Source organism: Diospyros lotus, chromosome 4 (genome assembly GCF_014633365.1).
Source record: "Diospyros lotus cultivar Yz01 chromosome 4, ASM1463336v1, whole genome shotgun sequence".
NCBI lineage: Eukaryota > Viridiplantae > Streptophyta > Magnoliopsida > Ericales > Ebenaceae > Diospyros > Diospyros lotus.
Window position 1 is genome coordinate 28,614,223 of NC_068341.1, and position 26,866 is coordinate 28,641,088.

The 26,866-nt window shown below is 40.5% G+C and overlaps 2 protein-coding genes across 8 annotated transcripts in view; one reads left to right on the forward strand and one right to left on the reverse strand.

Moving 5' to 3' along the window:
* Positions 1-22,722, forward strand: part of LOC127799510 (two-component response regulator ORR9-like) — a 49,290-nt gene extending 26,568 nt beyond the window's left edge. The window contains exon 6 of the mRNA XM_052333603.1: positions 22,474-22,722. The gene's annotated coding sequence lies outside the window, so the exon portion shown is untranslated. The remainder of the gene's footprint in view (positions 1-22,473) is intronic.
* Positions 14,565-26,866, reverse strand: part of LOC127799509 (sister chromatid cohesion protein PDS5 homolog B) — a 137,556-nt gene continuing 125,254 nt past the window's right edge. For 4 of the 7 annotated variants that reach the window (XM_052333597.1, XM_052333594.1, XM_052333596.1 and 1 more), the window contains 5 exons: positions 19,664-19,750; positions 18,907-18,935; positions 17,510-17,628; positions 15,314-15,387; positions 14,565-14,830 (listed from right to left, as the gene is read on the reverse strand). In XM_052333597.1, coding sequence (XP_052189557.1) covers positions 14,801-14,830; positions 15,314-15,387; positions 17,510-17,628; positions 18,907-18,935; positions 19,664-19,750 — 339 coding nt within the window. In that variant the 3' untranslated portion in view covers positions 14,565-14,800. Of the gene's footprint in view, positions 14,867-15,313; positions 15,388-17,509; positions 17,629-18,781; positions 18,936-19,663; positions 19,751-26,866 lie in introns of those variants that run through there. The other 3 variants (XM_052333595.1, XR_008022644.1, XM_052333598.1) reach the window with 3 other exon arrangements.

The following is a 26,866-nucleotide window of genomic DNA, read 5'->3' on the forward strand; positions in this document are numbered from 1 at the left end:
ACCGCTGCCTTCACCTGGAACGTTTGAATATTCCAGGGACAAAGTCCAAATTAGATGATGAATCATCTAAGTGAGAGTTCAAAACACATTTTTCATGAATAATGCAAGACATGAAATAAACCAATATACCCGGTAAGCCCTAGCTCAAGAGAATTCCCACGCGCTTAACCCTACCATGGGGAAAGAGCAATCTCTCTAAAAGCTATACCACCACACCGACTCGACGACACGACGACGCGACGCGATTCTAGCTTAAATGGGGCTGCCAACGCATCTCACCAGAATACATTCCCACCTTAAGCATCCAGGAACCACCATACAATCCCAACTCCAAAATTTCACATGGACCACCTAGTCGTCCTAGTGCAACTTCCCTGGCCAAACGGCCTGGCACGGAAATCAAGGCGGCTATCCTGACATGCACACCTAGCATCAGATACCCCTATTATTCCGTCACGCCCTTGGAGAATTACAGCTACACTATCCAGACAACATCCTAGGCTGACATCCCACATGAACAACACAGTATGGACCACCTAGTCGTCCTAGTGCAACTTCCCTGACCAAACGGTCTGGCACGGAAACCAAGGCGGCTATCCTGACATGCACACCAGCATCAGATACCCCTATTATTCCGTCACGCCCTTGGAGAATTATGGCTACACTATCCAGACAACATCCGAGGCTGACATTCCATACGTACACATAAAACTCAAGACAATGCAACAATTCACAATTCACAATTCAATGCATCGTATAAACAACATTTATAAAATGCAATGCATAGTTCAAAACGTTTAGGGACAAACCTCCCTCATAAATCCAACCGTCACCGGTTACCATTTTAATGCACAAAACCATTTTGCATGAAATCACCATATGTTCAGATAGAACAAGCACAATAAATCAAGTTTTGGAGGAAAACCACTCACAAGAAAGCCAAATTTTGGTAGCGAACAACTCACCTTGAACGAAATTCAGAACACCTCGAATCTTGTGCCCAACCTCAATTTTCGTGCAACTCCTCAAGTCTTTTAACCAAACTTCCTCCTTACAGGTCCTCACGCGCTGCCTAAGTGCTCTACGCGTGTGATGCCTCGCGTATGCTTTAAAAATCCTCTATCCACTACACCCGAAGCATTCTCGTCTAGCACAAATGTATCACAACTTCGAATGAGAGAATCCTTAGCCTTGAGCCCCTATTTATATGTTTAGGAAACTTAGCCACCAAGAAATATATATTCTGCAATCATTTCAAATCTTTCAAAATCTTTTTCAATCATTCCAAATCTTCTAATATTTTCTATAATCATTCCAAATCTTTTGATATCTTTTGCAATCATTCCAAAATCTTCTAAGATTCTCTGCAATCATTGTAAATCTTCTATAATCATTCCAAATCTTCTAATATCTTTGTAATCATTCTAAAATCTTCTAAGATTCTCTGCAATCATTGTAAATCTTCTATAATCATTCCAAATCTTCTAATATCTTTTGTAATCATTCCAAAATCTTCTAAAATCTTCTGCAATCATTGTTATCTAAATCAAATCTTTTCTTATCCAATCAAATCTTATACAAATCTTATCCTTAAAGTCATCATGAGCCTTCATCTTATCTCTAACGTCATCATGAGACTTCATCCTTATCTCTAAAGTCATTTATGAAGCTTTTTCCTGAATCTCCCAAATGCCCCTAGTAAAAAGATTTCAAGAATTACACTTTGGCCCGAACTTTTGGATAATTGCACTTAGACCCTTTTCAACATGGTCCCCGGGCTAATTTTTAATTGCATTTTAGTCCCTGAAAAATGGACTAATTGCGCTAATGCCCCTAATTTTTCGGTAAATTACACTTTTACCCCAACCTCAAAAATTACAATTTTGCCCCTGGCTCAAAAATTGAATTTCTCTTTAAAGACCTTTATAACCCTTTGAAATATCCCAAAACACTCTCTTTAAAATTCCGAAAAAATATCGTTTCGATCTACCTCCGTCAATTTCGAAAAAACTGCACTTAGGCCCGAATCTTCGTTTTAGCTACAAACTCTTTTGTTTCTTCCAAAAACTACTGAAGGGTTACTCTATATGCCAAATATGAACTTCCTCGGGGTTCCATTGACTTCCCGGATGCCCCGTACGATAATTCGGTATTTCAGCCTAAATCACAATTGCCTTTTTTTTTAGCTGTACCGGGAACCGTTCCCGATCCAACTTCTTTTGATGCCTAAAATCATAACTCGCATTACTTGTCGATACTATACCTTTTTCCTTGGCTATCTAGGGTCTAGGGTACTCCCTCTGACTAATTCGATCGTCCAAAGTTGCGTTAGTGTACCCTATAGTCTTATTTTCCACAAAATCCATTTATGCTCTTCATCAAATATTATTTATGACCTTAAATCATTCTCGGGTATTACAAAAGCACATGGATTGTGCTTTTGGTAAAGGGCTAGGATTTAATCTCTTAAATCCATAAGATCCAAAGGCTAGAATTTGTTCTTGAAAGAGGGAGAAAATTTATATATTGGCAAGGTAGGAAGACAAGTCTTCCCTTTGGCCATTTGAAGAAGAGGAAGAAGAAGAAGAGGAAGAAGAAGAAGAAGAAGAAGAAAGAGCCTAGAGGTAAGCTCTTTAGTTTTTGTAAAGAAATCTAAGTCTTCTAACCTCTTAGTCTTCTTATCTTCAAGGATTAGATTTTTAAAGATCAAGGTTATTTCTTTTACTTCTTTAGGGGATGGAAGCAAGTGAAGTCTTGCCAAGTCAAGTTGTTGAAGCTCTCTTGAAGATAAAGATTGTGGAAAATCAAAAAAGAATAGAGGTAAGGGATAGCCCCATGGGATGGTGGCTTGCAAGTTGTGAGTATGATGCATGATTTTTATGTGTGCATTTGCATGTTGTTTATGCTAGGACCTATGGCCATGAGGTTGAGTGGGGTAGGGTAGATTAAAGCCTCAAACCAAGGTGGTTGTGAGGATGTGGAAGCCCTAACCATGTTGCATACATGCATTGGCATCACATTTATTTTCATGTTCATACTATTGTCATTGCACCCTTATTGAGCTTAATAGCTCATGAGGTTTTTATCCTCACCATGTAGGTATCTCATGTGCAAGAAGGAAGGGATCTTGGAAGGTTAAGCATACTTGATGAGATGAAGACCCTAAGGAATTCATGTAATTTAGCTTGGGTTTTGGAAGCCTAAGCATGTTGTAATTGCTTTTATTTTTTTTAAGTATGATGTAGCAAATATATTGTAAAGCTACATTCTTAATAAAAGGGGATTTAAGCATCAAGGGGTTGTGTAAGTTTTATTGCAAATTAGTGAATGGTTGATGTGTGTTGTGGAAGCATCAAGAATTTGTTTAAGCCTTATTTGTGGAGAAATAAAGGTAAATTTGAAGAAAAGTGAGGTATTTTATTATTTTAATTTCTGGAGAATTTGGGTATTTTTGGGATGTTGGAAAGTGGAATTTTCAAAGAAAAATGGGTGCTGGAAAATTTTGGGAGTAGCAGGTCGGGCAACAGCTGGGGCGGGCGCGCGCGTGGGCAGCAGGCGCGCGGGCGCGCGCGCGCGGGCGTGGGGGCGCGCGGCCGCGCAGGCGCGGGCGCGGGCGCGCGCGAGCGCACAGCCGCGCAGGCGTGCGCGGCAGGCGCGCTAGCGCGCGGCCGCACAGGCGCCCGCGGCCGCCCCAGGGAGGGCCCAGCCGGCCGTGGGGCCCGCGCGCGGAAAAAAAAAAAAAAAAAAGGGAAAAAATTTCAAAATTAGGGGAATAAAAGGGGGAAATAATAGGGCCCGATTTTGGGCTATAGAAGAAATTATAAAATCCCCGAAGAAGTCCCCGAGCGATGAAATGTTGGAAAAATTGGAGGATTTTTCTGAGTATGAGTTTTCCCCTTAGTCTAGCCTGGTGTTAAGAAGCACCTTGAAGCCCTTGGGCAGTGTAGCAAGTTATTTCTTCATTCATAAGAAACTCGCGAGGTCCTAGGGTGTTTATGGATCCTGGGTAAGCGAAGGGCCAGACGAAGCCTAGTTCCCACCTAGGGCGTTTCTTCTTGAAACATAGTCCGCCCTTCATCTCAGACCGGGCAGGTAAACAGTTCAGGTAATTGTTCACGAGTAACTCCCGTAAGTGGGAGCGGGGCGTTACAGATTGGTATCAGAGCGTGGTTGGAGCATCAAGTGGAAGATGCTTGGGGGGAATGTAGTCAAAAGTTGATATGGAGGCCTTGGAAGTAGAACCACAAATGACGAGGACCCTAAGGGTTGGGTCGAGACATGGAGGTCTACAGTGACGAAAATGGAGTGCTCGGATATTCCTGCTATAGGAAAGGGAAAATATCACGTTTGAGATGACATACCGTAAGAGATATACGGGTCGAGCAATGAAGGGTCAAATGCCCAAGTGTGGGTATTGGTATCAAGAACCCGAATGTGGAAATTTGGAGACTCATGAGGTAATCTAAGGATAAAGTTCCTTGCGATTGAAGTGTCGAGGCTTGTGTGGGGACACAAGGCCGAGTCATGATAAGGGTCATGATGGGACAAGGAGAGTCCGAAGTATATCTAATCCGTGAATGGGTTAGCGGAGTATCCCTATGTTGAGGATATGGTCAAGCATGTGTAAGGGAATGGAGTTGTTCCCGTATGGATGGCGTGTTAAGGGTTGTGTGCTTAAACTAGGGTGAGCTGAGGTTGAAATTAGCTCGAAACCCAAAGACAGAGGTCGTCAACAGGTTGTGTGACGAGCTCCGGGAATGGAGCAAGCTAAAGTTGCTTGTAGAGAGGCTCGAGGCGAAGCAAGCATGTGAGGTGTATGCCAGTTATGGCCAGAGTAGGCGTGACGTTGGTGGCTTGCAAAAAGACTCCGAGGGGAGTTGGGTGTGTGTTATGCATGAGGGATGCATATGGTCCGAGGTGATCGTATGGTTATGGAGATCCTGGATGGGACGTGTCTAGGGTGTGAGTGGACCCTAGTTGGTTTCGTGATGAAACAGTAAATATCCTAAGAAAGGATAGGTGTGTAGCAAATGGACCCTAATGGGTGTTTGTACGAAATGGAAATCCCAAGTGAGTCGAGTTGGAATCCAAGGGAATCCAGAATTGGGATAAAGGAGTTGGGCTTGTGTAGATATGCGCGTGGGAGCCATGGGATTAGGAGTCCTAATTATGAAAGGCCAAGCGATCGTTCATGTAAATGATGGATGAGGGGCCAAATTAAAACTCTCATTGACGCTTGGGGTCAGGCGAGATGCCTAAGGTCGGAAGATGAGAGGTGAATAGACCCTCATTATGATGCCTGGGGTCGAGATGATGCCTAAGGTTGTGAAACCCTTGATGGGAGACGAGGAGGTCACCCAGTGAGGGGTACGAACGGTGGGTAGGCCGAAGGTAGCTAATCGTAGCGACAGGACATCCGTGGGCTATGAGCGCACAAGAAATGCCAACTTTGGATGCCAAGTGGGCAGGGGCATGGTGAGCAATGTGGAAGCCCGAGAATTTTAGTTCCAAGTCAAGGAAGCCCGATCGAGGCGTGCGGGAAGGCCAGGCCGGGCGTAGTGGCTGAATGCATACAGGAGTGTGCAAGGAGAGACGAGAGGTCTCAATTTACCTGGAGAGTGACGGTGGGTACTCAATGGTTAAAGGTGCAGGAGCTTGAGATAGGCTCAGCGTGATAGTTGTGGACCGAGAGATCATTGATAACCAAGCCTTGGGGATGAACTAGGTGGTGAAATGGATCATGACGGGTTTGAATCCATTGTCATGGAAAGTTAGAGCTTTCAAAGGTTGATTGAGAGCCGCAATGTATGATCTTGAGGGGTAAGATCATGAGGCCTCAAAATACGAAGTGGTTTGAGAGTCTCTTAGGTGATAAGAGATGTAAAGTCTTGAGGAGCAGGGCTTATGGTACGAGCTCGAGGTTATCAAGGCGAGGATAACCAAGTGAGATGGCTCGGGTAAGATGGTAGTGGAACCATCGTAGCTCGGGAGGCTTTAAATAGCTTTGATGCTATGGGTGCAAAGCTCGGTGTAATGGATCTGTTACTGCGGACCGTGTGGCAGAGGACTAATGAGTTGGCTCGTGTTGAGGGCAAGTGGCCCGTGGGCCTGAGCGATTTAGTGAACTGCAGGTGACGGTCGGATGTCGAAGATCTAGAGCAGCACCTTAGGAAATTTGGTCAGGTGAAATCGAGAATCTCCTGTAAAGGATACGACATATAGAGTAGTCCTAAGGAGGAATCGCGGAGCGCGTTAGGGAATCCGATAGATTGCTGTAGAATAGGACGCCTGGTAGGAATAGTGGCTGCGAACGTGGCGAGGTAGTCATGCTGAGTTCGAGAGCAGAGGTGTGACTGGAAGGTAAAAATCATGATACGGGGTGCGAAACAGATCAGAATCGGACCTGAGCCATGCTGTAGGAAACTGTTGTTGGGCCAGTGTAAGGGACAACACAGTAAAGGTGATTGGGTGTTGACTCTCCGAAGCACAGGGCAACGCGATGGGGAGTCAGTGTTGGGCCAGTGTATGGGAGTGACACGATGATGATGACAAGGTGTTGGTGCGCCTAAAGCACAGGGCAACACAGTGACTATGCAGATGGTCAGGGACTGAAGATCGGTGAGATGTTTGAGAAAGAAACCCAAGGAAAAGAGAAACGGGTCTAGCATGGGAATAATACTATGGTTGACGCCTACCAGTGACGGGTCTAACGCTATGGACCACTGGATGCAGACGGTTAGTCCACAGGAAGGACTGCAGCCCTCCACGTGGAGTAACCTGTCTGTTGTGGAGACGATTAGACACCGAAGATCTGGGGTATGCTGTATGTTATTCTTGAGCCAGACCTAAAATTCCGTAAGGGTTGAAGTATGGTGGTAGTGCTGTGGGTGTCAAGGCAGCAAAAAAAAAAAAAAAAAAAAAAGTTTGTGAATCGAGGGAGTGATATCTGGTGGTGCGATAACAAGAGGTGTGGCGATGCTCCTTGCTAAAGGATGCTAATATAGCTGTGGATAAATCGATCGTAGTGATCGGGTAAATTGAGATGATGTATCTAGTGTGATCTTGTAGTAATGTATGAAGATGGGACTGATTGGTAGAGTTGGTGAATGGCTCGAGAAGGGTACGTAAATGCCGTGGAGGGCGAGACTTACGAAATGGAAGCCAACCATCAGATAGGGAAACTGAAGCGTGCGGAGGTTTCAAATAAAGCAATCTCTAATCCAGTGATGTGAGTTGTGATAGGCTGAACGTGTGGCTAAGGCACGGTTTAAAAATCGAGAAGGTGCGCAATTGCACAGTCTGGTGTTAATCTTGGTTGTGTCAATGCGAAATGAGGAAGTGTCCTCATGTGGCACTGGAAGGGCTTCCAGTTGATGACACACGAGAAATTGCCAAGTGGTAGCACCGGATGGCAATAATGGAACGTGATGCTCGAGGGAAGTGAGGTAAAGCCTTGTTGGCACCGTGCATGCCATTACTAGAAAGGTTTAGTGGGTCCTGGTGGTTAGACCATGCAAATTGTGAGAAAGAGATGCAAGGTGATGAAAGATGGTTGGTTAGAGAAGAAAGGTGCCACTCAAAGGAGTGTGGCTTTGGAATTAGAGCTATCAATGTTAGTGGGATTGTGGTTAGGGTAGAACTTGAGATGTTCTCCCAAGAAAAGTTGCACACGAGGCAACAATATGAGATAAACTTCCTAAGGCGCTACAACCCGATCAGGAAAACCCATTCAGGGAAAGGCTAGCGTAATGGCAAGTGCCTGAGTAGGAAGGTGAGTCCTACGGCATTCAGTGGAAGTGTGAATTCCACAGGAGTGGCAGGGGTGATTTCCAGAGACTGGAGTTTAAATCGAAGCGGTAATCGATGATTGCAAGTACGGTGCCTAGAGGAAGGTTATGTGGGTTGTGAGCCGAGCGAGTCGGCTAGAGTTAATTGAATTGGTTAGATGGAAGTTGTGGTGAATTTAAGATGTCGCCGATGGGTAAAGAAAGCTCGAGGAAAGAACGTATGGGACGAGATGGGTCTCCAGTAGTGGTGTTGAGGTGATGAAATCACCTAATGGCTGTGAGTGATACAGTTAAGGGATGCCTGGAATGTGTGAAACTGATAAAAATTAACCTCGCGTCTAAGGTTAATGGTTGTGAAAGGAAATTGGCTAGGGAAGCTATTGTGATGCTAGAGCCATGTGGTCGCTCATCGGAAGGTGTGAGCTGGTTGTAGCAAAGTGTATAAGGAATCCGGGAAAGGCAAAGGTCTCTAAGAGATTTAGCTAGATGCTAGATGTATAAAAGGTGATGTGAGGAAGACGACCTAAAATTAGGGTTGTGCTGGTTGTGGTAACCAGTGAGATTCAAAGAGCAGCAAGTCTTTGGTGATGGCATGGTGGTGTCGTCACCGCAGTTAAGGAAAAGAAGTTGCCAGGAAGGTCAAAGGTAACCATCGTGCTTGGTAAGACCTTGAAGCCGAGTGCGAATGGCCATGAAGGCTGGTATCGATGAACTTTGAGATGCAACAATCGTGGGGAGAAAATTCGTTGCTGTCATGGTGATGTCCTTGCCAAGGAGGACAAAAGGAACCATTATGCATGGTTTAAGTCAGGTATCTATTACGGGTTGAGAATGAACCTGATATATGATGGCTGGAAGTTCGTGCCTCAAGAGTAAGAGGCTTTGTAGAGAAATGGGGTGAAAAAAAAAAAAAAAATTTTGAAGAAGGGTTGCTCAGTGAAGAGTTCCCTGGTATGGGCATGAGACCCTACTAGCATGTGATATCGGCTAGTAAGTATCGTCGTGTGCTTAATGCAAAGAACTCCTGGTTGGGAGAAGGTTGTGGCCGAGCATGCTTAGGTTCGAGGTGAGATTGAAATGGTGCATACGTCGCCAAGCTCAATGCGAACTCGGGCAGTATATCGGGTTGAAATGTGCGATAGCCTAGCACGGTGTTAGGTAGGTCGATTTAGCATAATCGTACCGATAAGTGGGGGTCGGCTAGTTATGGTAGAAGACCATGTATGAAATGGTCGAAGTTGGCCAGGCGGGCCAAAGGGATGCTTCCTAGGTAGTGCTGGCATGGTAAGTTGATCGGTAGTGAGAGATTACCATGAGGATCAACTCAAGCTATGCAGGCGTGTGGATAATAGCGGTATACCATGGTGGAATGGGCGTCCAAGTGTCTAATGGGCACTAGAATGTGACATTGCGGCGAATGATCAGTGCTAAGACGTTGCTGGTTGGACCAGCGTAAAATCGTGGCCATGTGTGTGTGGCAGTGAAAAACGTTGTCGTGTGTGATCGACGTAAAATCGTGAAAGACTGATTAATGATGCAATGTCAGCGTATGTGGTTTTGACTTATGGGAAAAATGGAAGTGGATTGCAAAGTGATGCTCGAGGTAGCAAAAACCCATCCAGAAATGGATAGCGTTGCGGTGAGCATGATCAGCAACCAGTCGTGCAATGTGGCAAGAGGCCAAAGCGGTGTACGGTTGTTGAATGCCCTCGAGAGTTGGAAGAACGAAAGCCTAAAGTGAAGCCTCGAGGTAGGTGTAACCCGAGGTAAATGTGAGAATGGATAGGCTATGGGATTTTCGGGCAGGAGAATTTGGCAAGTAACCCGAGAACGTGATTGTCTTGGGAAAGAGATGATGGTAAAACGAATTTCGAGGACGAAATTCTTTTAAGGGGGGAGGAATGTAACACCCGGTGTTACAAGTGTTAAGAGAATGAGAAAGAAAGTGAGAAAAATTCCAAAAAAAAAAATGCCTGTGAGAAGGTGTTGGATCCTTGAGATTGAGAGTGCCCTATGAGAGGGGTATTTTGGTAATTTAGATAATGAAGTCCAATAAAGGGTAAAATGGTAAATTGAAAATAATTCCAAGATGGAATTAAGTGTGGAAGTGAATTAGTTCCCATTTTGCATTATGCGGAGATAAATGGGATTGAAAATTCACAAAGGGTATTTTAGTAATTTTGGAGAGAAATTCCATAAAGGAATTAAATTTGAGAAAAAGGGGAAATTAATTATGGGAGTGGAAATAACTAATTTTTCCTAAATTGGTGTATTTATTTGGTGGTGCCACATGGATGGATATGACTAAAACTTGGAAGCCAAGTTGTGTCTTAGAGTGACACTTGGCATATTCTTGTTCAAGCAAAAATGGTGGCTTTTATTTAAATGAAAAAGAAAATAAGATGAGCCATTTTAGCCATGTGGGTGTAATGATCACTTGAATTAAAGAAAATTCCAAAAGAAAATGGGAAATTAGTCACCCATTAATGTTTGGAAAATGTGGGATTTAATTTATATGTAATATATGTATATATGTCTTTCAAGATGATAGCTTGAAAATGGTCCCATTTAAATAAATGAGAAAGAAATGGGAATTCAAGATAATCCAAGGGTGGAGGATTTGTCTTGAAAGTGGAATTAAATCCAATGAATGAAATTAAAACCTTCAAGTGGGCATGGATTTCCAAGTGGGTTTGTTAATCCAAGAGAAGAGATGAGGTGGAAGGTGGAGATTTAATCTTCAAAGAAATCCAAAGGTTGGGATCTAAGCTCTCCATAAGTCTTGGATTGTGCTTTCTTAAATGGTGGGGATTTAGTCTTGGAAAAGTGAAAGAAATCCTATGGTTGAGATTTAAGAAGACTAAGGCCATGGGTTGTGTTTCTTTCAATGGCTAGGATGTATTCTTGAAAAGTAAAGTGTATGGCCAAGATTTGTTCTTACAAAGCACATGGATTGTGCTTTTGGTAAAGGGCTAGGATTTAATCTCTTAAATCCATAAGATCCAAAGGCTAGAATTTGTTCTTGAAAGAGGGAGAAAATTTATATATTGGCAAGGTAGGAAGACAAGTCTTCCCTTTGGCCATTTGAAGAAGAAGAAGAGGAAGAAGAAGAAGAAGAAGAAGAAGAAAGAGCCTAGAGGTAAACTCTTTAGTTTTTATAAAGAAATCTAAGTCTTCTAACCTCTTAGTCTTCTTATCTTCAAGGTTTAGATTTGTAAAGATCAAGGTTATTTCTTTTACTTCTTTAGGGGATGGAAGCAAGTGAAGTCTTGCCAAGTCAAGTTGTTGAAGCTCTCTTGAAGATAAAGATTGTGGAAAATCAAAAAGAATAGAGGTAAGGGATAGCCCCATGGGATGGTGGCTTGTAAGTTGTGAGTATGATGCATGATTTCTATGTGTGCATTTGCATGTTGTTTGTGCTAGGACCTATGGCCATGAGGTTGAGTGGGGTAGGGTAGATTAAAGCCTCAAACCAAGGTGGTTGTGAGGATGTGGAAGCCCTAACCATGTTGCATACATGCATTGGCATCACATTTATTTTCATGTTCATACTATTGTCATTGCACCCTTATTGAGCTTAATAGCTCATGAGGTTTTTATCCTCACCATGTAGGTATCTCATGTGCAAGAAGGAAGGGATCTTGGAAGGTTAAGCATACTTGATGAGATGAAGACCCTAAGGAATTCATGTAATTTAGCTTGGGTTTTGGAAGCCTAAGCATGTTGTAATTGCTTTTATTTTTTTTAAGTATGATGTAGCAAATATATTGTAAAGCTACATTCTTAATAAAAGGGGATTTAAGCATCAAGGGGTTGTGTAAGTTTTATTGCAAATTAGTGAATGGTTGATGTGTGTTGTGGAAGCATCAAGAATTTGTTTAAGCCTTATTTGTGGAGAAATAAAGGTAAATTTGAAGAAAAGTGAGGTATTTTATTATTTTAATTTCTGGAGAATTTGGGTATTTTTGGGATGTTGGAAAGTGGAATTTTCAAAGAAAAATGGGTGCTGGAAAATTTTGGGAGCAGCAGGTCGGGCAGCAGCTGGGGCGGGCGCGCGCGCGCGGGCGCGCGGCCGCGCAGGCGCGGGCGTGCGGGCGCGCGGCCGCGCAGGCGCGGGCGCGGGCGCGGGCGCGGGCACGGGCGCGAGCGCGCGCGAGCGCACAGTCGCGCAGGCGTGCGCGGCAGGCGCGCGAGCGAGCGGCCTCATAGGCGCGCGCGGCCGCCCTAGGCAACGCGCGGCCGGGCCCAGGGAGGGCCCAGCCGGCCGTGGGGCCCGCGCGCGAAAAAAAAAAAAAAAGGGGAAAAATTTCAAAATTAGGGGAATAAAAGGGGGAAATAATAGGGCCCGATTTTGGGAGATTTTGGGCTATAGAAGAAATTATAAAATCCCCGAAGAAGTCCCCGAGCGATGAAATGTTGGAAAAATTGGAGGATTTTTCTGAGTATGAGTTTTCCCCTTAGTGTAGCCCGGTGTTAAGAAGCACCTTGAAGCCCTTGGGCAGTGTAGCAAGTTATTTCTTCATTCATAAGAAACTCGCGAGGTCCTAGGGTGTTTATAGATCCTGGGTAAGCGAAGGGCCAGACGAAGCCTAGTTCCCACCTAGGGCATTTCTTCTTGAAACATAGTCCGCCCTTCATCTCAGACCGGGCAGGTAAACAGTTCAGGTAATTGTTCACGAGTAACTCCCTTAAGTGGGAGCGGGGCGTTACACATGGCCGCGACCATATTTTCCGTGTATGTGTGGGTTGACCATGGCGGCCGCATGTGTGTATATGGTGTGGGAGAGAAAGAAAGAAGTGAGGCAGAGGTTGGCGATCAGGGGTTGTCGGAGGAGAAAGTAGGTTGTGGGCTGTGGGAGGGGTAAAATAGGAATTTTAAAATTGTTGTGGAATTTGGCGGGATGTGGGTTGTGAAGAGCAAATGTGTGGGTTGTGAATAGAATTTCCCATCATATTAACCCTACCATTTCTCTTTAATTTCACTGGAGGAATTTATTGATTGCACTTAAACTCTCCAAGGCCTTAATTAATTAACCATCAAGCCACTAAAATCTTGATTTCTCCAAAAAAAATAACTGATAATTACTTGGAAAGATTGATTTCGTCCCTGTGCTTTCACAAGAGCTTTTCTCCACCCAAAAATGCTTCAGTGTTGTCCCACTTACAAAATCGGACCACCCTCAGGGTCTCTTTGACTTACCAGAAGTCCCTTACGACCATTTGGTTCAATCAATAATTCAGGCTTATACATAAACTATTCCCAATTTGATTGCTTTCAGCGTCATTAGTCTCACCTCAAAACGTTCACAAATGTCGTGCCCTCGTTCCTGGACATACAAATCTTGGGACATTCCCTACCGTTAATTCGATAATTTATTAATTCATTTCTCGAAACTAACTTTTGAACTTTTCGGACCACTCAAAATCTTTTAAAAATAACAGAAAATCATATATTTTTCAACACTGTAATATCGGATATTACAATTACTACCACTAAGAAGGTGAGAGTGTCCCAAAAAAAGTACAAGTCAGAAAACTACAACTCTTCCCACTTGAAAATTCAGGAGAAAAAGTGGGGAGTAATTGACATATATACCAACATTAACCCAATCACAAAACCCATTTAGGAAGCCAACAGGGAATTTACCCAAAAAGTAGAATAAAAAATATATGTCCAAAAAAATAAATAAAAAAAGCTACAAAGGGCCTAAAAACCCTCTCAAGTAAAAGGTCCCCAAGAAACTTAGAGGAAACATTGCAAGAGGCCTTGAAAGGTCTTTGAGAGACTTTGAGGGAGAGCCTAAAGAGTCAGGGATGACAATTACAATTGAAATCGTTGAGAATCAAACTGAAATTGAATCAATCAATGCGATTAAAAATCGTTTGACTGGGTAATGGTTTGATTTGGTGAAAAATGGGTAATGGTTTGATTTGGTGAAAAATTGAACACTGTTTTAATGGGTATGATTTGATTATGATTTTCACTAAATCAAAACTAAAACCCGAATCGAAACCAAATCGAATGTGTGGATAATCGAACCAAATCAAATTGAATATATATATATATATAATATATATTTATTTATTTAATATATTATATATACACATAATATATATTGACTAATACATTTTTTTACCAGTATTTTAACTAATACATTACAAATATATAAAATATTTAACATTTATAAAGTAATTAACAAATAAAAATAAAACTTAATCTTAAATTATTTTATTTTTATCAATCAAATAATTATATCTAAAAAGTTTAAAGTTAATTTGTAACTTTATACAAGAAAAATGTAACTTTATTAGAGTTTGAAATTATTCATTCTCTTTTTTGTTCAGAAATAATTTTTATTTATTGCCTGTAGGCAAATTATCTAGTACAAGGACAAAGAATGAGTCCAGACCCATATTCTTACTGAACCCATCCCTCCATTTGGAGAACTTTTTTCCCCCTTCAATGACCATCCCGCAAAAAATGATTTAATGTTGAACCATCCGATGATAACTAACTGGGTCATCTTATAATTCTGATCATTTATTAGATTTTAATAGCCGAAAACAGCAGCCCAGCCGTCATACATTCCAAAGCATTGTGAAACAAAAGACATGGTCTGGATATGAACATTTCTACCTCTTTGTAGCAAATGCATCACTGCGCTTATCAAACCAGACACTGAATCCATCCTATGCGTTGCATACTCTTTGTGTGTGTGTGTGTGAGAGAGAGAGAGAGAGAGAGAGAGAGAGAGAGAGAGAGCAGTGTAACAGAACAGCCAGAATGTCATTCAATCTATCAATAAGTTGGTCATTAAATTTTAGGGAAGATCTCAAAAAATGTCAGTAGATACAACGTTTTAAAATTTACATAACTCACACCTCAAATTCAGAGTAAATGGCAAAGGGAGCTGGCTGGCTTCCAATACGCACAAGAGAAATGATTAATACTTTCAATACATCGTGTTGTTCCAGTCTAGAAGTATGCAGCTTTAACTAAATGAAAACATAAATCATTTTCTCCTCCGGTTTCTTCTAGCAATCTGAAGAAAAGGAAACGGAATTTACGCATTACCAGACTGCACATCAAACATCAAACATCAAACTACAAAAATGAGAGAGATTCAGCAACATCTGTATTCCATTTAGCATGATGAGCAACTGCTTGGCCTCCCAAATTTATCACAAAGAACTGAAACATATTGATACAGTAAACACGTGGCAAAAATCATTAAAAGAGAAAGTGAAGCTGAAGTACTTATGTATGACCAACCAAACAAACTTCATTCACTTTCTAACACTCCAAGTGATGGTTTGATGCTTTCTACAGCTCAAACCTCATGTATGGACTTCTAAATATTAATATATTATGATTGGGTATATTGCATACTCCATTGAAGGTATAAAATAAAATGATAGAATGTAGGCAACTTTTCTGATGATGGCAAGAAAGTTCCAAAGCCCCGCTTTACATAAAGAGTAAAAGGAAATTAAAGAGGATGCAAAGAGAAATAGGTCATTCTTACAGATTCCTCATTCGTATTGATGACTTCTGATGCTGATGTGTCTATAGAAACTTTATGTCCCTTATTTTCCTTTCCTGCATCCAGAAATTATAGAATTGTCACTAAACAATTAGAACTGCTTTTGAGAATGCAAGTCTTGTCAGTTAGGAAAACATGTCCATAATTATTTGAGTCATCTTAATAAACGAGCTGATCCTCCTTTTGATCTTTCTACACTCCAACATTTGGGGCCTTAGTAGAGTCAAGTCTAGACAGGGTTTATTCTATTTTGTTACATTCCTTGATAGTCATTCCTGTTGTACTTGGTTTTACTTAATGAAATATTGTACCGAATTGCAATGTTAGTTCACTTCATTCCGTAATGAAATTTGTACTCAATTTGGTCATGCAATTTGGATTCTTTGAAGTGATAATGCTAAGGAATATTGTTCTACTACATTTCAGAATTTAATCTCATCTCGAGGTATTGTTCATCAGTTCTCTTGCCCTTATACCTTGCAACAAAATAGGGTGATAGAATGTAAAAATTGTCATCTCATTAAGACTGCTTGGACACTTCTTCTTCACATGCATGTTCCATTTCCTCCTAGGATGTGACTACTCTCATCTCTAGTTATTTAATTAATCATATGCCATCCTGTATTTTGAATGGAGTCATTCCACATACTTTACTTTTCCCTTGTGATCCCATCTATCCTATCCCCCTTCATGTCTTTGGATAAACTTGTTTTGTCCATCTTCTCTTGCTTGGTCATGACAAATTGTCTCCTCACTCAATCAAATGTGTGTATATGGGCTACTCTCGCCTTCAAAAGAGTTAAAAAGAGCTAGAGCTACTCACCTAATCATGGTAGATACTTTTTTTTCAAGCCTCTCTGTCAGGAATCAAGCCCTTATGGCCAAGCTAATTTGGCACTTGCTCTCAAGTAATGGGGAGTCGTTCTGGGTGAAGTGGGTGCATACCTATCGAGTTAAGGGGGCGTGCTTCTGGCTCCTTAAAGTGCCATACGCCTGTCTATAGTACTGGAGGAAGTTGCTCTTCCTCGGGGGAGTTGTGCGATCTAGAGTGGGGTGGAAAATTGGGGACGGTTGTAGCGTGTTCCCTTGGCATGATCAATGGCACCCTTTGGGTGTGCTTATTAATTGTTTCTCTTGCCAATTGCCTCGGCAATTAGGCATCCATACCTTAGCCAAGTCTCTGATTTCATTGAGGATGGCTCTTGGAAATTGGCCTGACCTTTTCCCCTATCCGACTTACGATCTTATTAGGAATTACCTTCCTCGCCTTCCCCGCGTTCAGCGTCGTGCCTAGAATTTTTGGCTCTCGGCTGTGAACAGTGTTTTTTTGGTTAGGGCTACGCTTAAAGACTTCTAGGAACAACGTCCCCGGGTTCATTGACATAAGCTCGTGTGGTTGTCGGAGTGTATTCCAGGTTATTCTTTTATTTTGTGGTTAGCGATTCGGGAGCGTCTTTCTACACTTGACCGTATTAAACTTTTTTTGTCTTTTCCGAATAGATGTTTCCTTTGCAAGATGAATGCGGAGAGACATAGTCACCTTTTTATGAGTCTCACTTACAAGAAAAAACAAAAAAAGGTTGAGCTAGGGTATGAAAGGGAATTGGGAAGATTAAGAGAAGAATTTGGAGGGAGAGAAACAACAAGAAGAGGCAAAATATTTGAGACAAGGGAGAGAAGATAACAGAGAGAGAGAGAGAGAGACATAGAATACCAATTCCTTATTCAACATGCCCCTTCCTACAGTTGTGGCTTAGTATATAGCCTCACAGCCACACCATGCACCCATGTGTAGTACACTCCAAATTCTAATTGCCTCTAGCTACAAAACAAATAGCCCTAATAAAAAATAAAAACCAAAATTACAATAGCTACATCTAGCATGTGACAAAACAGTTAGTTGATTTGTTCACCAAGTCACTCAAACTTGTGTGAGCTTGAAAATTCCACATATTACTAATGCTTCTCACAAGCATCACCTTAGCATAATAATATTTAACCCAAGAAAAAGAGGCTCAAGCTAAGATATAATATTCATGTTAGCCAAGAAAAAGTTTTTAACATGATATGAGATCATTTCTTCTTGATTGACACCGAAGGCAAGAAATATAAAGTTTCGTTTTTTTTTTCTTTTGATACACAAGACAACATAAAATTCCTTTTATGTGATTTTCTTACCAGCCAAAGGAATCCCTTTCTTTAAGATGTTTCCCTTTCTCTTATTTGAAAATTGTCCTTGCTGAGAAACACCATCTGGAGATGGATCAACCATTTTGGATTGATCACGAACATAATCACTGCAACAAGCCAATTACGAGTTCAAGTTGAATCATAAAAGGCTGATAAATGCATGGAAAGATCAGAAAAATAAAATTACAAATTAGCTTATTTGAAATGTTTGAATAAATCTAGATCTGATAAAACAAAAAGAAATATTTATACAGACAAATAATTTAAAAAAGAAAACAAAAGTTTCAGGGTTACGTCAAACCATGGCAATTACCAAGTGAAGGTTGAACTGTCAGAAGTTATGGATACTTGCTAAGCCAGCAGATAGCTAAAGCCAAAACTTCCAATAATCTATTCAAGCTAATTGATAGAATTCAGCTTTCAATTGTATCTCCAGGAAATTATTGCATTCTACAACTACAGGAAAAATTTTAAGGATCACCAACCTGAAGTATCACTTGTCCAAGTGAATGTTTAGTGACTTCATGAACCAAAGGAATGAGGTCCAAATTATTTTCTCTTCTTTTCCTTCTTTCTCTCTCTCTCTCTCTCTTTTTTTTTTTTTTTTTAGGGGGTGGGGGGGGGGGACCAAATGAGGCCGCTCCTATTTTCAAGAAGACCACGTCTAAATTTCACTAAATAGTAGAAACATAATTAGGGCAGAATAGTTACGCACAATTTCATTTTTCAAGTCAAATTTTGAATCAACCCAATTTACTCGCTTAATTACAAATTCACTAAAACACTATTCATATCACACTAGTTTACTTCTTATGTGGGACAGGTCAAAACACAGTTTTCAGCTGTTAATTTTTTTTTTTTTCTTTCTTCCATGTAATGTTAATAAATTGCTCAAACCATATGAATTAAAACAGTGAGATCAACATTTGCAACCTCACCAATTGGATCAATATGTAAATATGACAACATAGTACGCAAACTGCATATAAAAATAATTGGTAGGCTTCATTTATTCCTTTCTCAATAAAATAACAACTTATGAGTCATGTTCATTAAGCATCCATGTTACACCTAATGCATTGATATTCAAGACTAGGCAGCATACTAAATGTAAAAACTCACAAGATACAAATTGTACTTTCTATGAACCTAAACATAATTAATGGCCTAAGTAGCTCTAAATTGGAAATTCAAAACAAGAAGGGAAAACTAAAAGCAGTTTGAGGATGTGTCAAAATTCAGGGAATCTATAACACTCACCATTAAATCACCCTAGGATATATCCAAAACCAAAAAGAAATCTTCCGCAAAAGTTTGTTCAGCATTATCATAAGCTAAGCTTCTTTATCATTCCCAACATTTCTGTGAGAGATGTAACAACTTACCAATGCTCTGAATTGGAGCTGTTTGGTTCCTGTATCAAGAGGAAACAGATCCACATAAATCATGTAAGGTCAAATTTGTATGCAAGATTTAGAATTGGACTTTTGGGGGCAAACCATGGATGTTAATTTGATTCAAAGCTGATAATTACATTAAATGGAAATTGATACAATATTATAATCTTCTAGGCAGAAACTATGGTGAAAAGAAAGGTCACTCCCAGTGCATAAGACTTCCCCTCATAAGAAGTGTCCAGGAGAGGTAGTAAGTTGCCGGTCTTAGTTCTCTTGTGACATGAAATTGTACCACTGCATTGGAGAGCATTGTACTTTATTATCCCCTTAGTATCATCTTCAACAATTTCTCATTTTACTAGCAGAAAAATATCCTTATACCCAAAGAGAACACATTCGCTCCTATTACATCAGATATGATGGATTATAGTGGAAAACGGCTGGAAAAATTCTCAAAATGAGTGAGATTTAAGGGAACAGCTTATTTTAAAATGGAAAATAAGCATCTCATTTAATTGATCTGTCATTTTTGGATTGGAAAAACATAGATAGGAATTTTTCATATTGTGTGGAGCCTCATGAACGATGCCCTTAAGATTCAATATATTGGTTCTGTCATGACAAAAGCATTGGATGCCAGGGCTTTGTGTGTGTGTGTGTTGGGAGAGGGGGGGGGGGGGGGGGGGGGGGCAGCGTTGTTGTGGGCTTGTTCAAGCAAGCAGGCAATATACATGCTTCTATTTACCTTTTCTGGTAGGGAGTCGATGCTTATAGTCTTCCAGTTTTCAGTCTTCAAACTTACAACTTCAACCACTCCATTATCATAGGAGATCTATAAAACACATAAAAACACTAGGTCATTTTTCCAAGCTAGATATTAAAAGTAGCGATTTATATTTAAGCAATGCAGCCAATTCAGAAGATAAAATAAATTAAGCTTAAGCCAAATGCAATGTGTTGTGACTCCTGACCAGCAGTAGCAATTCAAAGAGAAAGGCATCCAGCCAACTTTCATAGGTTGGGCATTTTGGACCCAAATTTATGCTTCGATTTAATAAGTGACAAACAAGTGATCATAACTCCTAACCTAGGGTTATTTAGAATTGAATCTTTAGATGAATTATTGCCTCTCTCAACCGCATACACCCTCACGGATTGTTAATAAAGAAAGAACAGAAACTAAACAACAGAATGATAAATTGAATCAAAAATAGGAACAAGAAATCAAAGCACAGAATTGAACACCGGTTTATCTTCGTTCAGATTGTCCCTTAGGACAACCCTACATCCAGCCTCAAAATCCTCCCGAGAACAACCTTACTTTATTGAAAACAGATCAGTACACCAATACCCGAGTACACCCTCACTCGCTCACCAAGATTACAAAGGACTATCTCTTCTCTCTAGCCTTTCCTCTCAGAACAATACCCGAGTATACCCTCACTCGCTCACCAAGATTACAATGGACTATCTCTTCTCTCTAGCCTTTCCTCTTAGAACAAAACAAAAGCAATACTCGCACAGAAAAATGAATTATGTCTCTCGGCTAACCCCTTGCCCCCTTATTCATAAACTAAGAGGTCGGACATCCCAATATAATTACCAGAATTAGATATTACTGGTTTAATCCCCAAACTTAACTAAATTACAATTGGAACAAAATCAAAACCGCATATCTAAACATTAGTCGATTATTACAATTGCCTTCACTGATCTTTTATGTAACATCCCGGAATCTTGGAGATGAATAATAATTGCTAATTCCGATACTTGAGGTGATTATTGAATATTTGGGGTTTAAGGGAAATAATAATAGTGAAAATAATAAAGGAATAAATTAATTAATTAATTTCTAAATGTGTGGAGTGCAAGTGAAATAAATGATAAGTGGAGTGTGGGGGCACGAGTGTTTGTTTTCGGAAGTTCTGGGGTGCTGGTGTAATTTCCAAAAAGGGGCCACGGGTCTCTTTAAAATTAATTGGAGGTGTATATAGGTTGAGGGAGCAGCTGGCACGGGCAGTCGCGAGCAAGCAAGGCCGAGGTGGAGGAGCGGGTTTGATTCCGCATGCGGGCAGAAGAATTTGCTAGAATTTTTCTAGCACAAAGAGCCTCGAAACAACATCATATTAGGGGCAAGGGGGGAGCCGCGCGGCAGCTATGCAAAGCGCCACGTGGAATGTCGTAGGCCGCCCGTTCACCTTACTAGCCAAGGCAGCTCTGTTTTGTGCTATTTAAGGCCAAATTTAGCCATTTTGGTGCCAAAACAAAGAGGAAAGAAAGAAGAAAATTTGGAAAGAAAAGGAAGGGCACACGTAGCAATGAGATTGGAAGAAAAGTGAAGGAAAAAAGGGAAATTAGAAGAGAAACCAGGAAATTTTGGGGTTATTCGGTGTTTAAAATAGCCAGCGGAAGTGCAGAAAAGACAAGAATCGACCGTTTAAAGGAAAACTCTTAACCCTCTTCTCATGTTCTTTAATCCCTACGCAAGTCCCTATGGTTTTCCATATTTTATTCTCTCCCTTGCCGTGATTTAGCTCCACCCATTATTGATGAAACTACGCATGGCAACCATTTTATGGTTTGAGCAACACTTCTTTCTAACCGACACAGGGCTTTGTATCGCCCCACTTCATTGGGAATGATGCCAAACCTGGGTGGGACTAGGTTCTTACAAAGTCAATTGTGGTTATGGGAACCCTCCGGTGTAAGTTGTCGTAACTAGGGGCTTGAAATTTGTTATGTATGTTTAAGGGTATGGGGTACAAAGCTATTGACTGTCGACCGTGAGTCAGGGCAGTCGATGGCTAGATGTATGGGCGTCAGTTATAAACTGTTACGATAAGCTATAAACGGGCCAGAAGAGCTGGTACTGCCGGATACCCACCTTGACTTTGTGCATATCACGATATTGTTTTGACACATGGGGATTGGGTTGCATTCATTGAGGGACATGCTTTGTGTGTGCTGGGAAGTGTGAGCATTAGCATAACCCGGTTGGCCGGCTGAGCGCAGACTTGAGTATATTAGATGAGCATATGCATTTAGCGCATTCTGCCTGTGTGAGTTCCTATGTGGGCGTAGCATGGTCTGATGTTTGGTTTATGGAGGCCTTGTCATCATGTTTATGCTACAGGAGCCATTACATTTCATATATGCTACATTGCATGGTAAGCAAGAGTGATTAACATGAGTGAAGGAGATGCGTTAAGACTTTGGGGATGAAACCCACAGCAGCCATATGTCATGTTTATGTATTATGAAAGCTAACAACAGATATATGATGATATGATAGCCTATATTGGGCTGTTAACAGGTTTGTATGTGGGACTTGGGCGCCAATGTGTGCATCTTATGTGAGCCCCAAGGACCTTCTATGTGCAGTTTACTTAATGTTATGCATTTAGAGCTAACGCACGCATTGAACATGGCATGATGTGTTGTTGCATTGACATGAAACACATGTGGTGTAGGGGAAGTTCTATCTTTAACCTATTGCTTTTCCTTTTTATGCTTGTTAAGTCTCGCGACTCACCCTTTGTTTTAACATCAATCCAGGTAAGGGAATCGCCTATGTTGGCAAGTACATTCGGTGGGGTTTGGGTCCAGATCGTCAAGTCATGATAGCATGTGCAGAGCTTTCCCGAACACAGGGTCCTGGGTGTAGTTTTTGTTTGTCAGGATAACTCCTTTATGTTTTTGAAAGCGACACGTGTTATATGGTCGCAGGTTGTTTTATGATGAATGTAGTTGCACAGGGTCTTAACCCGAGTATTCATGTGCTCGGTTATGTAAAGGTGTTTATGAAATGTCATGTGGCATAGTTTCTCTTGTTAGATGCTTGGTGAGAATAGCTTTGTATTATCCAAATAATGACTCTCACAGATCCTCTATACTAGCGGGGGCTCCGAGAGGCAGGCCGTTACATTTTAGGAATTAACTCGAGGAAAACTTATCACAATACCCCACCATTTGCCTTGAGTTCAATCCATCTGCCAAAGCTGATCCTGCTCTCCTCTGGGACTGCATGTTGAACTTGGTCACTTCACACAACAAACATTCAATATATTCAAACAATGTTGTAATTTGGATAAAGGAACTGGTTTGGTAAATATATCAGTTACATTATTTTCTCCAACAACTTTAATTAGGTCTACTTTCTCCTTCTTAAGGATCTCCCTAATGAAATGATACCTAACATTAATATATTTGGTTCTTTCATGGTGGGATTGATTCTTAGCCAAGTGAATTGCACTTTGGCTATCACACCTTAACTCAACCTTAACATTTCTTCCTAAGAGATCACCCACAATACCTTTTAACCAAAGACCTTCCTTGATTGCTTATTCAGCCCCAATGGTGGATAAAGCCACCACGAGCTACAGGTTAATCATCCAACTAATGGTAGAATTCCATAGCTGAAATACATATCCGGATGAGGATCTCCTCCTATTGAGGTCTACTGCATAATCAACATTTGAATACCCTAAAATGCAAGGTTCTTTTAGTTTTGCTCCACCATAAACTAAGGCCATATCCAATGTTCCTTTTACATACCTAAATGTCCATTTCACAGCATCCCAATGAGGCTTACCTAGATTGGCCATAAATCTGCTAGATACACTCATAGCATGGGCCAAATCCGATCTTGTACAGACCATGTTGTACATTAGGCTGCCCACAGCATTTGACTAAGGAATCTTACTCATTTCTTTCATGTTTGCTTCACTACTTGGGGATTGCTCATGGGAGAATTTAAAGTTCTATGCAAAGGGAACTGAAACCTCCTTTGCATCCAGCATATTAAACTTCTTAATCGGCTTACTAAGGTATGCCTTTTGGGATAAAGAAAGCTCTCCATGCTGCCTATTTCTCCTTATTTCTATGCCTAATATTTTCCTAGCTTCTCCTAATTCTTTCATTTTAAAGGTTGATCGCAATTTCAGCCTTAGAATCCTCCTGAGAACAGCCTTACTTTATTGAAAACAGATCAATACACCAATACCCGAGTACACCCTCAATCGCTCACCAAGATTACAAAGGACCATCTCTTCTCTCTAGCCTTTCCTCTCAGAACGAAACAGAAGCAATACTTGCACAGAAAAATGAATTCTCTTCGGCTACCCCCTTGCCCCCTTATTTATAGACTAAGAGGGTAGACATGCCAATATAATTATTGGAATTAGATATTACCAGTTTAACCCCCAAACTTAACTAAATTACAGTTGGAACAAAACTAAAACCGCTTATCTAAACATTAGCCAATTATTACAATTGCCTTCACTATTCTTTTAGGAACTGACTCAAGGCAAACTTATCACAATAACATATTGAGTGTATGCAAGTAACCACTTTCTAGAAGCAATAGTTGACACTGAAAGTCGACTGTTGAAATGACGACTGAGTGAAGCTGGCTTTTATCTAGAACCAGAATCACAAATTCAAGAAGAGCAATCAATCTTCTGGGAGAGTTCTTAACACATGTTGGAGTTGAAGGTTCATAATAAACTGTCCAAAAACAGTCAAAGTTCATCACTGTCCTCCATAGTCGACCTCAAAATGAACTGTAGGATCCAACAGTTGATCTTCCAGGTACATAGGCTAATGACACTGCAAGTCATTTTGTCAGTTGACTTCCCAAAAAGATAGCCAAGGAAAATTGATTATTGTCCTCAAAAGTTGACCTCCCAGGTATGCACGCCATTACACATTATACACAGTATAACTTTCCCAATTAATCCAAAAGTCAACTATGAGAATCGATGGTCAAACTTCCAGGTCTCTATCCTTGCTTATTTATTTGCCACATTAGTCAACCCAACAGTCAACTGCCTCTGTGAATAGCTGAGCTAAGGGGCTGGCTAAGTTGATCCTAAAGTCTATTGTTTGTTAACTGTAGGGACCTAACGGCCATATTTTGTCTTCCCAAAAAATCTACAGAAGAACCCCTGTCCTGCTATTTTAGTTCAGAGTTGTTAGTGAGCTGCAGAGTTGGGAAGAGGAGACAAAAAAGCCCCAAAAAGTAGAAAGAGAAGTCTAAGCTAAACAACAACTTACAATTCACACACTCTCTAGCAATAACAAGAATACCTCATCAAAGTGAAATCAAGAAGCAATAAAGGAACACAAAACAGATCAGAAGCAACTTTTCCAGGGAATTGTTGCCAAACCCATTTAAGTTGATTTTTTTTTTGTCATTTTTGTTTATTACAGATTGTGTACAAGATCAGCCTAACGAAGAGGCTTTTCATTTACGCAAGTATTAAAGATTCTAGTTGTGCATTTGTAAGAGAAAGTAGAGGCTTGTTAGATTGTGTTGCAGCTTCCTAGAGTCTGACTGGAAAAGATAAGAAACAAGTTACCCATTCTAGAAGAAGAAGAAGAAGAAGAAGAAGAAGAAGAAGAAGAAGAAGAAGAAACATAAAATTCAATTCAAGCAACAAAATATAGAACCAGTAGTAATGCAGAACACTGGGGAAAATAGCAGAAAAAAGAGAAGAAAAAGAAGAGAATATGAAGAAGACGCAGCTTGAGAAGGAGGAGGAGGGAGAGGAGAACCGAGAGAGAAAGAAGAATTTTCAAGGGAAGAAAATCAATAATATTCAGTCATCAATTCTGGAAAAAAGGTTACATTATTTTGACCATTTATAAGCAATTCAAAGGTAATCTATCTAAAAGATAACATCTAAGCAAAATCAAATTTAACCCTATCTAATCTCTAAATCAAATACAATTCTATAATCTAGTAATGCAGAACAGTGGGGAAAATAACAGAAAACAGAGAAGAAAAAGAAGAGAATATGAAGAAGAAGCAGCTTGAGAAGGAGGAGGAGGGAGAGGAGAACCGAGAGAGAAAGAGGAATTTTCAAGGGAAGAAAATCAATAATATTCAGTCATCAATTCTGGAAAAAAGGTTACATTACGTTGACTAATTATAAGCAATTCAAAGGTAATCTATCTAAAAGATAACATCTAAGCAAAATCAAATTTAACCCTATCTAATCCCTAAATCAAATACAATTCTATAATCTAAACAACTATGATAAATCAAAAGAGAACAAAATAAAATCTAATCTAAATCTTATTTTAAAATCAAAATCAAAATAAAATATCCCTATCACTATCCCTAGGTAGGAGAAAAAATATGTCCTCAAGTTTTGTAGATCTTAGACTGCTTTCTGGGGCCACCTGTGATATATCCCTGTCATTAGAGACCACATGCTGTCATCAACATTAACTTGCCTATAGTAGGATAAGCTAAACAGTAGCGATGTCTTGTTAGGAATTCCAATATAGGCTAATAGTGAATCCGTTCATCCCTGGCAAAAATATTCAGTTTACATAAAATCATGTCCAATTTACATTAGCGTGCAAAACAGAAAGGTAATGGTAATGGGAATTCAGTTGGCTTGGGATGACAGAATTGTGACACAGCATCAATTGAAGGCCGAGGAAATGGCAAAGGAGAAAAAGTTTTGAGACTTCCTCAAGGATAAGATAATCACCTGATAGGCAGCTTCTTTTTGATCATCTGGGGTAACTTCCTCAAGTGCTATAACTATTTCTATTGACATCTCATGTTGAGCCTCTTCATGGCTACTAATCTCACTTTCTTTTTATTCTACTGCCCGTGTGATTTCTTGATCACAATCTTCTTTTATGTCACCCAATTCATCAATGTTGATTTTAGGAGCCTGTTCTTCTGGATGTTCTTCCTTATCAATTCTTCTTTGGTGTATTTCTTCCAATAGCAAGAATGAACAATCTTCAGCCAAGTGAGCACTAAACCCACAGCAAGGGCAATTTGGCGGTGACTGAACAATTGAGGCCTAGTATATACTTCTGCAACTTGCCGATAATCGACCTTGCCTTCTGTGCCCTTTCTATCTCTCTATCTTTCTGACCCTATCTGCACCTTTCTTCTCCATTATCAGATGATGAGTGATTCGGG